An 11,804-nucleotide genomic window follows, 5' to 3' on the forward strand; every position below is an offset into this window, starting at 1 on the left:
GCGTACCATTCACAAGCAAATGCTCTAAAACCTGCAACTTGTGTCACTAATATAACATCACTTCCATTAGAACTACTTGATTTGGAAATACAGCAGTCTTTCAAGGAACTTTATCCAACACAAACCACTGTAAAAATTGACCAGTGCAGTAATACACCATGGAACGAAATATGCTTCTGGGATGGTTTTGCCTTATGGGACAACTGGTGGACTACCACGGCCGGCGTTGATCCACAGGATAACGAACATTATAAGGTTGATGCCACCGAAGGACAAACTCTCTGCCATACTGAAGCCTCGCTGGTTGTTTAACAGGTGATGCATTCAGACTCAAGGGAAGGAGGATTAAGAGCCACAATAGGACTGTAATCAATACATCCATTTGGCAAACTTAGTAGGTTGACGTTTTTTCCATAGCTAGTCTCAAACAGACTCTAAACAGCGAAATACAAAACATAATACAAACACTGTGCCCGGAAAAAAAGTGCAATGTCATCTCAAAAGTCACTTCCTCAACTGGGCCCAGTGTATCAATCAAATTTGAGATGATATCCCATTGTTCTGCAGGCAGTGTCGTAAACTTGCCATGTTGTGCTGCATAGAGGTTCAGGGCATGCTTCTGCTCCAGCATCATAATGTGGAGTTCAATTCAATTCAATTCACATTTATTTGTATAGCGCTTTTCACAATACATATCGTTTCAAAGCAGCTTTACAGAGAATGCATGTCAACATTACAATTTGGAGACTGCAGTTAGCTAATAATGTAATAATTTAGGCGATTAACATACAATCACTGTTAGCAATTTAAATGAAGGTAGAAGCAAAGAGCTCCTGGAAAAATGAATTACATATTAACAATGATTAGGATATATAGAAATTTGTGAATGTGCGTGTTGATCCAGATGTTTCATCTTCTGAAGTCATCACCAGCGGGTGGGAACATCCTGAATGATGCTGTGCTGGTGGAGGCCAAGATCTTTTTAAATGGCTCTCAGACACTGTTTTGCAAGCACAGAGTGGCTAAAGTGTGTAGCACGTCTTAAACTTGGCAATGATGTCCCCCACTACTCACTGACTGCTGATGCCCTCTTTCACCACAAGCTGTAATGTGTGTGCACTGCAGCTTAAGTCTGGTACATCTGCCAGTCTGAGGCCTTTAATCATGTTTGCACCACTGTCTCGCGGCACAAGCACCACTCTGTCTTGGTTGATGTCCCAATCATGCAGCATGCTAAAGAACATCTCCCTGATGTAGTCCCCAGTATGGGAGCCAGACATGGCCTTGACATTTAGGACTACCTGTTTCCTTTGCCAGTTACTTTCTACATTAGTGATTCAGACCAACAGTCTGTGGTGAAAGACAAACAGGGGCCAGCATTCTCTGATGCAAATACTGTCTTAATTCACTGTTCAACCTTTTTGTACACACTGTCCAGCATGTCTGTGCGGTAGTATTTTTCACTTTTAATGGTATATCTTGGTTCTATTGTTATCTGAAACAACTGTAAAGGGCTGGTTGTCTGTAGCAATCATTTCTGTGATTAGGGTATCAATATATTTTGACCGGGGATCAGAATTTTGCCATTTTCTTTGAGAATCAAACATCTGTGCTACAGTGGGCTGAAGTACGTTGAAGTCACATTTTTTATAATTACATTGTGATGTGCATAGATTAATCTAATATGTTTGGGGAAAACAGGTGATTGAGTTTGAGTAAATGTTTATTGCAGGACACAAGATAGTAATAGTAGTAGTAGTAGCCTAATAACTGTTCTGAATCATTATGTTTGTTGACAGACACTGCTATAAATCAAATGGCCATAATCTAAGTGATAACAAAAATAAAAGATTTAACTCATATTGCACAGCCTGCTGCTCATGGTCGTGGAGAGTATGTCGGACCCTCAGACACATTAAATGAAGAGAGTTAGAGTGCATGTTTTAACCACGAAGTTTAGTCTGAATTGCATGTGTTTCTACTTTCACACGCAAATGACTTGTTGCACTTGTCATAAGTGTGGTCGACATCAATTCTAGTAGGCTACAATGTCATTATGCTTTTGAAACGCTCTGTTTTCCTCTGCCTTTGTTAGCTGAAGCTCAGAGGGAGAGAAATTCTTACATACGAAATCTATACAATGCAGGCTACTATAATAATTTAGCTGCTGGGCTCATTACCAGGTTTTGGTACCTGTGCTTACCTGTATCCTAAACTACAGCTGGTTGAAGGCTCGATAATAATACAGTTCCAAAAAGTTCCTCACATTCTCTCTCTAAAAGTAGCATCATATTTAACCAATATTTAACTATTTAACTTGCAGATGCGCCTGCCTATTAATCGGCCTAATTTGCTGCACAATCGGCTGATGCAGATTATTTAAAAATAGCCAAAATTGGCTCGATTGATTGGCGAGTCGTTGGAACATTTATTTTATTTATGCAAATTATCAAAAAAAAAATTCTGGGATGACCTTTGTTTGGATAAGTTTGAAATATGCAATACCTGACTTATATAAATGCAGATTCTTTAAGAAGCCTCCCACATTCTTACTTTTTTTCTCTTTTTTTTTAATGTTTCTTTAGGTTCATGTTGTTTATTCTGTTTGCTGCTATTCTGACTTCTTGGAATTGTATTAAGCTTTGTCGTTTTGAGGTTTGCTTGATAACTTGTATGTTTGTTCAAGCAATAATTAAAAAAAAAAAATTTAACTTGGATAGCATCTACTATCATGCGACTATCTGCGACAACTCAGTAGTAACATCAAAGGTAAACTGTACTGACGTTTACTCATAGTACTTTAATACATGTTCTGTTTTAGTGTCCCACTGATTTGCACTATTGTAAGAAGCTGTCAACATGACTTCTATGTCTCTAGCATTAAACCTTACCCCTCTGTTTGGTTTCCATAATTCATTTGTCTGTTGAAGTGAAGACAATAAACAAGAAAACAATAAAGAACATTAAATTTAAGAAAAATGTCATCGTACATTATTGCTCAAGCAGGATAAAGAATCAGCACAATATGTTTTCTTAAACTAGATTGACACAGTGGAAGGAGTAGAAACAAAGTTGCATACATTTAAAAGTATTTGCAATTTCATACATCAGATACATCAACACTAGGGGGTGCACAATATTGGATTTTTGCTGATAACCAGTATTTTGACCGATATACATATTTTTTTCCTTTGTTTGGAAACAACACCAGTTCTCTCTTTTGCATTTCAATTAGTACTGAGCAAAAACTATATATTTTTTTCATTTTAGTTTCGGAGTTCTAAAGTGCTCTTTATCAAAAAGGTTACTTGTTAGAGCTAAATAATGTTAACAAAAGTCCTTTAAAAAAAAAAAAAAGATAACACTGAACGCTTTGAAAATAACAATAATAATGCAAAACAAATTTACTGATTAGGGATGAGCCTCTAGCTGAATAATTTATTCGGAAAGGCAAGTATAATTAACAACACATTCTACAGAGCCCTGTAAGTGACACTTTTATTAAAGATAATTCTGCAACATATAAATCAGATTTCATTACCACTTAGAAAATGTCAACTAGAAAAATTGTTGTGCTCCAAAAGGTTAAAAAAAAATCCTTTTTAGTCTCGACAATCTTCTTGCGTGTTTATTACCATATAGAAGAACTATTTGAACCCTTCTGTTAACCTTAAATTTACCAACATTTTTTTCCCAATGGGGTTAATTGGACCCCAGCAATTTAAACCTCCAGAATATTTGTTTTTACAAAGGTTTATGTTTCAGGTACCTTATGTTTCTTATACACTTGCTAACATTTAGATAAAAGCTAGAAGCTTTTGAAAAAAATCTCAGAGGTATTGACCGATTTACCCTTCGAATCAATCATTTATCTTGTCATTTTAATGTGTTTTCTATATGTGAATTTCTATTATTATTTTTAGCGTGAGAACGGGACTTTTATTTTGGTGTGTTGACATGACGTCACAAGGCTGCGCCACGCTCTTGTGTCTGTGATTTTGCTGAAGAAAGGTTTGTGTTTTTAATCATTTAAAGTGTTTAAAGTAATAAAACCCGTCCAGACAGTTATAAAGAGAACTGTAAAATTAGTTCATCATTAATGTGCAGTGTTTCTAATAACTACTTTGTGCGTAAACGTGAGGTGCGTCTCATTTCGCTCCCTATATAGTGAAGCAGTACATTATAAACAAATTGTTTGGTCCCCGGCGTGTAATGATAGAGAAACTGAACTAAATACTAGAGAACAAACACATTTAATGATTTGTTAAAATATAAATGTTGTCATGGAAGTGCAATTCATAAAGTATATGAATATAAAGAGTTTTAACACCAAATATATAATATCAGAATAACTAAATATTAAGATTATTTTAGTAATTGTAATGCTGGTTTTTTCACTCACTTTGACTGACTCTGTTACCAGTGCACTGAACTACTGAACTAGATCTGATTGAGACACACTCAGAGATTTAGTTTTGAGTGTTTTTCTTTCTGTTAATTATTCTCATCTTAATCATGACAGAGTCTCCAAACACACAGAAAAACTCCTGGAGAAGCGACTGAGATCCACGTGACACACTATTATAAAGATGGAGTTTATTAAAGAGGAGAGTGAAGACGTGAAGGTTGAAGAAACATTCATAGTGAAACATGAAGAAACTGAGGAACAAACAAAGATTGCATTTATTAAAGAGGAGAGTGAAGACATGAAGATAGAAGAAACATTCAGAGTCAAACATGAAGAAACTGAGGAACAAACAAAGATGGCAGTTTATTAAAGAGGAGAGTGAAGACATGAAGATTGAAGAAACTGAGGAACAAACAGGTTGGTTTCATTCTCAAAGTCTTTCTCCGGTCATTCTGCCTCATGATCTCTTTATTTCTCTTTACTACATGCAACTCGGGACAAAATTAATGACGTGTCAAATTAAAATAGGAAAAATAATAAAGAACTGGCAAAAAAAACAACTGTGTAACTTTAAACACCATCTGCTTCTGAATGTAAAATGATGGAAAAATATTAATTTCTATTGCTTAATTGTTTATATTATGTATATTATGAAAATATATTATTTTATTATTAAATTAGTATTACAATTCATTTGCCCCGCAATATTTTCATAGTGCATCTCCACATAACCAACGCGCTGTGAGGATAAAAGATAGCTAAATTAGCTTATTTCTCATTTAAAAAATTCAAAAACTTGTTCAACACGAAATACTTCTTGATTCACGAAAATACATTTTTTTTTATTTTTTTTTCCCCACTATGGGCCACAAGAGAAATATTAAGAAAATAAATTAGAATATGCACCGTTAGTGCAGTGTCAGATGCCAAAAGCTCAGCCAGTTTTTACTTTAAAGGGTTAGTTCAACCAAAAATGAAAATCTGTCATTTATTACTCACCCTCATGTCGTTCCACACCCTTAAGACCTTGGTTCGTCTTCGGAACACACATTAAGATATTTTTGTTGAAATCCGATGGCTCAGTGAGGCCTGCATAGCCAGCAATGACATTTCCTCTCTCAAGATACATTAATGTACTAAAAACATATTTAAATCAGTTCATGTGAGTACAGTGGTTCAATATTAATATTATAAAGCGACAAGAATATTTTTGGTGTGCCCAAAAAAAAAAAAAAAAAAAAACGACTTATATAGTGATGGCTGATTTCAAAACACTGCTTCATGAAGCTTCTGAGCGTTATTAATCAGCCTGTCGAATCAGTGGTTCGGAGCGCCAAAGTCACGTGATTTCAGCAGTTTGGCGGTTTGACATGCGATCCGAATCATGATTCTGCATTAGCCTCCCCCTTTCTTTGGAATAAGAAAGTACTGGCTGAAGAACCCCTTCTTTGATTCTTCTGTTGCTCTTTGAGAAGGACAGAATTTGTCTCTTCATTCAAAATGTTTGCATTCTCTCCTTGCTTTTTTGACTGTCTTATCCATGAGAAACCCAAGGTTTTCTTGCAAATTGCAATCTGCATCCCTTTTGGACTGTGCTTAAGCACTGGGATTTTGTGCATTTCACCCAATTGTCTGTGTACTGATAAATCTTTTATCTTGTTTAAACATGGTCTTGGAGAGACCTGTAGTACCGATGCCTGAGATTGTGAAAATGTTCTTTATCTGTCCTGTGGGTGGCATTCTTATTGTGATGCAAACCCCAAACAAACCTTTAGGGTTTACCGGCTGAATGATGAAGTGGCTGAATTTGTCCACTATGGTGGAAAAGGACAAGGCTCGAAATCCTTTTACCAACTACTGCCAGACCCAAATTTCTCACTGTGGATTGAGCCAGGCAGTGTGAGAGCACAAAATAAGATCTGTCATTGTGCGTATCTCTGTCCACAACTGTGATGTCTTTTCCCTGTAACAAGGCCCCTTCATCTCCTCCTCGCTGATGTAAATCAAAAGAAGAATGATCGCATTGGTAGCATGCCTTGTCCGAGCTGAAGATTTATAAATCTTCTCAAAATTTGATACCTGGAAAGGTGGGAATGTCTGAACCGTCAAGGTAGTAGGAAGGAAGAATTTCCCATCTAACCTCGAGCGCTTTGTGGCAGGGAGAGCAAACGGCCAGTCATTGCCCAATCAGTTTGCTGCTCAAAGGCAAGCCTCATGCAGAGTTGCTTAGCCTGCTGCAATCTGCTGTTAGCCCCTACCCCTGTAGGGTAACCAAGTGACTCCGTTTGGGGAACAAATGGTTTTTCCTCATCTGACAGATCTCCTGAGGCAGCGATGGAAACTTAGTTGTTGTCCGGTAGGAATTTAGGGAATGGTTTGATCTTTATCTTGAAAGCGACCGATTCCCAGAGCTCGTCTGAAGAAGTAAGCCTAACTTGTCATCGGCATAGGCGATTCCGTTTCCTGCAGCTATCCTGTGCTGTCTCCACCAGTAAGGGATCGCTACACACACCCTGTAGAAAGACAGCTCTCCTTCGCAGTATTCCAGGAGAGATTTTGCTGCACTGCTTACAAGAGATCCTTGTCTGTAGTGCTGCTTGGACATGCTCTCAGCCCAGACATGCCGTGCAGACATACTGCATGCGGATCCCTAGCTGCAATAGTGTATCCACATCTCCCAGGACAAGTGTGAGAAGGTGCTCTGGCTTTGTTAGACTTAATAGAAGAGTAAGTCTGGTAAGTTGGTTTTTTGTACATTTTATTTGTTTGGCAAAATGTTTCACTACATTTAATGATTTTTACAGTTTGTGAGAAGTGGTAACTTGTCTTTCGAGACAGTTTAGTATTGCCAAAGTAACACTGAGTGTATTGAAAAAAAAAAAAGGGTTTGTAGGTTGTAATTTTGGGCCAGACCTGCTGTTTTATATAGGAAGGGGTCAGGCTTTCCGGGAACCCTGGCCTGATAGTTGTGATTGTTTAAGGCTTCATGGATGGACACGCAACACGTGTTTCCCATTTTGAAATGTTGAGGGATTCGACCAAAAGAGAACAGTGTTTCCCTGCAATGACAACTGCACTAAAATGGCAAATAACTTTAGCCAAGTAAAACTCTCTCTGCTTTTGATAGGCTACAAAACATCCCTAATATTTGGCTGCAGCGGAGCCTACAAAAACATGAATTTACAGTGTATTTGCAATAACACACACTTATAATTGACAAATAACAATAACTGATTTCTTGGTAGTATCTTGTAAGAAAGAAGTGCTTTATATTTGAAGGAAAGCTTACTTTAACCTGTAAGAATGGATCAGAGATGTCGCCTCAAGCCAGAGGTGCCATATTTGAGTCTATTGTATAGCAATACTTTTGTATATTTGTTTCAATGTACAAGTCCAATTTTTTTCATTAACTGAAAAATTTGTCCAAATATGTTTTTTTTTTGTATAGTAAAAACCTACTTTAAACATTTTTTTGAACTGTTGACTCCATTTGTTGACTCCATTTTCTTGTTAAAAACTGTTACCTGCCGTAAATCTTTGACCTCCCACTCCCACCCGCATTTCTGTTGCTTTGTTCCATTTAACTGGTGTTTTTGTTTCTTTTTACCCTAGACCTGATGGCACTGAAAGAGGAGAATCAAGAATTTAATGAAACAAAAGAGAAAAATCAGTATGAGAAATGTCATGATTTCAGTACTGGAGAAAAAAAAAGTATTTACTCACAGACTCATAAAACAGGAACTAGAAACCCTAAAGTCCACATGAGAGTTCACACTGGAGAGAAGCCTTTCATGTGCTCTCAATGTGGAAAGAGATTTACACAGAAAAAAAACCTTAACGCCCACTTGAGAGTTCACACCGGAGAGAAGCCTTTCCCCTGTCAACAGTGTGGAAAGAGTTTCTCACTAAAAGGAAATCTTAAAACTCACATGAGAGTTCACACCGAAGAGAGGCCGTTCATATGCTCTCAGTGTGGAAATTGTTTTAAACAGAAAAAAAACCTTGTTGCCCACTTGACAGTTCACACTGGAGAGAAGCCTTACACCTGCAAACTGTGTTGGAAGAGTTTCTCACTAAACAGACTTCTTAAGACTCACATGAGATATCACACTGGAGAGCAGCTTTTCACCTGCAAAGTGTGTGGGAAGAGCTTCTCAAGAAAAGACACTTTTAAGACTCACATGACAATTCACACGGGAGAGAGGCCGTTTGTTTGTGATCAGTGTGGAAAGAGCTTCAGATATAAAGAAAACCTTACTTATCACAAGAGGATTCATTCAGGAGAGAACTGTTTTAAATGTCAACTGTGTGGAAGGACTTTCACAAACAGATCAAGCCGTGAAGTTCACATGAGATTTCACACTGGAGAGAAGCCTTTCACCTGCCAAGAGTGTGGAAAGAGTTTCGTATCTAAAGGAAACCTTAAGACTCACATGCGAGTTCACACTGGAGAGAAGCCTTACAAGTGTCTTCAGTGTGAGATGTGTTTCACATATCACACAGACCTGAAACGGCATTTGCCAACTCATTCTTGAAAGAAATTGCCATTTTCCTCAATGTTAGAAAAAGGAGTAAACTTCAGCAATAATTTGTGCATTCACTCTGGAGAAAGACTATTCAGTTGTGATCAGCGTAATAAAACATCACACTTACACATAGGATACATATGAAATGTGAGACCCTGTTCGTGTTCTTTGTTAAAGAGTACCCTTGCAAAAAATTATATTTCAGTGTGCCGGTAGTACACTACTTTTAAATTTTCAGTCTAATTTATGTCAGAAATATACTTAAAATTACACTCAAGTGTACTTGAATTATACAGACAGAAAAGTCTAGTTGGGTTACACTTGTACCCAATTGTTTGATATATTGAAAGTGTAATTAAGAATTGCAAGTGTTCTTGATTGGAAGTTGTGCTTACTCTTTTGATTGAGTCACCTTTTAAATACTGTTTTCACACTGTTGTACATACTGCTCTCTAAAAAAATGTTTGAAAATATTGATTTCTAAAGAAAACTGATATGCTCCTAATTCTGTGTATGTGGATTATTGTGTAGTCCACTGGTAGTGGACCTTGCACTGGCTGGCAACTTAAAGTATAGTTAAAGGTATATTTCAAGCATTAAAATTAATACTTAAATAGAAACATAGTAGTCCAGTGAATTTTAATAAAAAGTTAGTTTGAACTTCAAAGTGTTCACAAGTGTTGTAGTACAAATAAAAAACATAGTTGTAAACTTGTTGTATAAGTTAGTGTTACACTTAAAGTATACTTTATACACTAAAAAGTGAGCCAATTTAGTTTCTAATATACCATTAGTACATCGATGTTAGTTTAAGCTACTTCACGACATAAAATATACTTGAACCTTATATTTTTTTAAATCAACTATTAAAGTAAGTTCCTATTTTTTTTGTAAGGCAAAATACATATTTGTTTGAAATCCAGGCTACTTTCACAGAGCAGATGATTGTGGGCCTCTTTTGATTGTCCACCTTCAAGACCAGTTCTTTTATTTGTATTATTTTTATTTATATCCTTCACCTCCTTGTACTTCACCCTGAGGCTTATTATTATCTTTTGCGCATATTGTCACACCTGACCATCTTCTTTGCTATAGTTTCAAATATTAAAGTGAAAAATTAAAATTGTTAATTACTCACCCTCATGTCATTCCAAACTTATAATTCTTTCATTTCTCTTCAGAACACAAATGAAGATCTTTTAGATGAGATCTGAGAGCTTTCAGTCTCTCCATAGACAACCTACTTAGGGAAACTTTGATGCTTCCAAAACTTCATAAAGAGATTATAAACGAATCCATTTGAATTTTCTGGATTTCAAACAGAAGCTCGACCAAACCTGCGTAACACGAGAATGAACCTCCTTGGTTCTCGCGTGCATCAAGCAAACATACTTGAACTTTCATTTACCAAAACTGATGTGTGAGTTGGCTTAAATTCAATTTGTGGTTCATATAAAGCAATCCAGTCTTTTCAAAAAATTTGGACTGAATGACATGATTCATATGGATAAGTTTTAAAATCTCTTTATAAACTTGTCAAAGTTTCAGTTGTGTAGCTGTCAATGGGGGGACAGATTTCATCAAAAAGATCTTCATTTGTGTTCTGAAGAAAAAACAAAAGTCTTACGGGTTTGGAGCGACATGAGGGTGAGTAATTAATGACAGAATTTTCATTTTTTGGGTGAACTAACCCTTTAAGCGGTTGAGGAAGACTCCCATTAATTTAGACTATGTAGAGGTGTTGCTCTGTGTCATATATGTTGCATTTCTGGGAGCGGCTCCAGTTGGGAACAAAACACCATAAACTGGGACTGTCCCCGGAAAAAACTGACACGAAATGTGGACAAACTCATTGATCTGCAGTCTGATGCACTTCAAGTCAGTGCCAATGCTGAAATTGTATTCTTCTCTCAAGGACATGTACTTTAAACACATAAGGAGGCAAGCTTAGAGGATGCTGGTACTGTTTGTTTCAGTATATACAACGGCAAGAAGAAGAAAAAAAAGTGACTACCTTGTTGTTGTTACCTGCATGACCCAGAACTGAATTTGTTTTTTTGTTTTGTCATGAGTTGTTCCTGAGCAGTTAAACTGTCCAATATTCTTCAGGAAAATCCTCCAGGTCCTGCACATTCTTTGGTTGTCCAGCATCATCTGCATATTTGAATCCTTTATAACACTGACTGTATTATATAACTGCGAGCCAGATCTAATGTACCAAACCTCTTGGCCCCACTAAGCACATTTGGTGTCTACTCTAGTCTAGGCAAGGGAAGAGCATCCTTGTGAGTTTCGCTATAGAGTTGCTGATAATCTACACATAAGTGAATAGAACGATCTTTCTTTTGGACCACAACTATGGGTGAGGCACAAGGATTACAACTGGGCTTAACTACAGTATACCACGCTAAGCTTTTTGATGTTCTTGAGACAACGTAGGCCAAGCGAGCTGGAACAAATCAACATTAGGGCTATTCTCTACCCCAACCGACTGGACAAATGCAGAATCATCTGGAGCTGTTACACACACACACAGTAAGTGCCTTATGCTGAGCTGTTGTATCCTTGTCTGTCAGAAAGAGTATAAAAGAAACACTCAAAACCGTGCTATGGAACCAAGACTAAATAGTGTAGCGCCGTTGTCTTCTGTCTTGACCATGGTGGCCAATGACTTGAAATCTTGATCGCTTTTTTACCACCTTCCTTATAACAAAAATAATAAAATAAACCACACACACAAAAACAGGCCCAGTCAATCATAAAATACAAAAAAAAAAAAAGCCTTTAAGGAGAAACGATTCTACCAATTTCTAATCTGGGCATTTGAAAAGAGTAAGAGTAATTCATATTTTAAACTGGGGAGTTAGGTT

At 36.9% G+C, this 11,804-nt stretch overlaps 2 protein-coding genes across 5 annotated transcripts in view; both read left to right on the forward strand.

The window, feature by feature from the left end:
* Window positions 1–11,804, forward strand: part of LOC127511131 (tripartite motif-containing protein 16-like) — a 163,417-nt gene that overhangs the window by 13,109 nt on the left and 138,504 nt on the right. The window lies entirely within an intron of this gene.
* Window positions 3,946–9,439, forward strand: LOC127511215 (gastrula zinc finger protein XlCGF8.2DB-like). 2 transcript variants are annotated; one of them, XM_051891968.1, is made up of 4 exons: window positions 3,955–4,011; window positions 4,523–4,625; window positions 4,713–4,825; window positions 8,021–9,439. In XM_051891968.1, exons 3-4 carry the CDS (start codon window positions 4,738–4,740, stop codon window positions 8,941–8,943), a joined length of 1,011 nt encoding a protein of 336 aa, XP_051747928.1. In that variant the 5' UTR covers window positions 3,955–4,011; window positions 4,523–4,625; window positions 4,713–4,737; the 3' UTR covers window positions 8,944–9,439. The 2 variants fall into 2 exon arrangements, with proteins under 2 accessions (XP_051747927.1, XP_051747928.1); XM_051891967.1 differs by having other exon boundaries at window positions 3,946–4,011; window positions 4,523–4,825.

The sequence above is a fragment of the Ctenopharyngodon idella genome, chromosome 4, assembly GCF_019924925.1.
Source record: "Ctenopharyngodon idella isolate HZGC_01 chromosome 4, HZGC01, whole genome shotgun sequence".
Taxonomy (NCBI): Eukaryota; Metazoa; Chordata; class Actinopteri; order Cypriniformes; family Xenocyprididae; genus Ctenopharyngodon; species Ctenopharyngodon idella.

What these genes read in the sequence shown, in the direction of transcription:
- LOC127511215 (XM_051891967.1), top strand. Translation starts at nt 4,738, where the DNA reads ATGAAGAAACTGAGGAACAAACAAAGATGGCAGTTTATTAAAGAGGAG. An exon ending in AGAAACTGAGGAACAAACAG is followed by an intron (nt 4,826 to 8,020) that starts GTTGGTTTCATT and finishes TTTTTACCCTAG; the next exon opens with ACCTGATGGCACTGAAAGAG.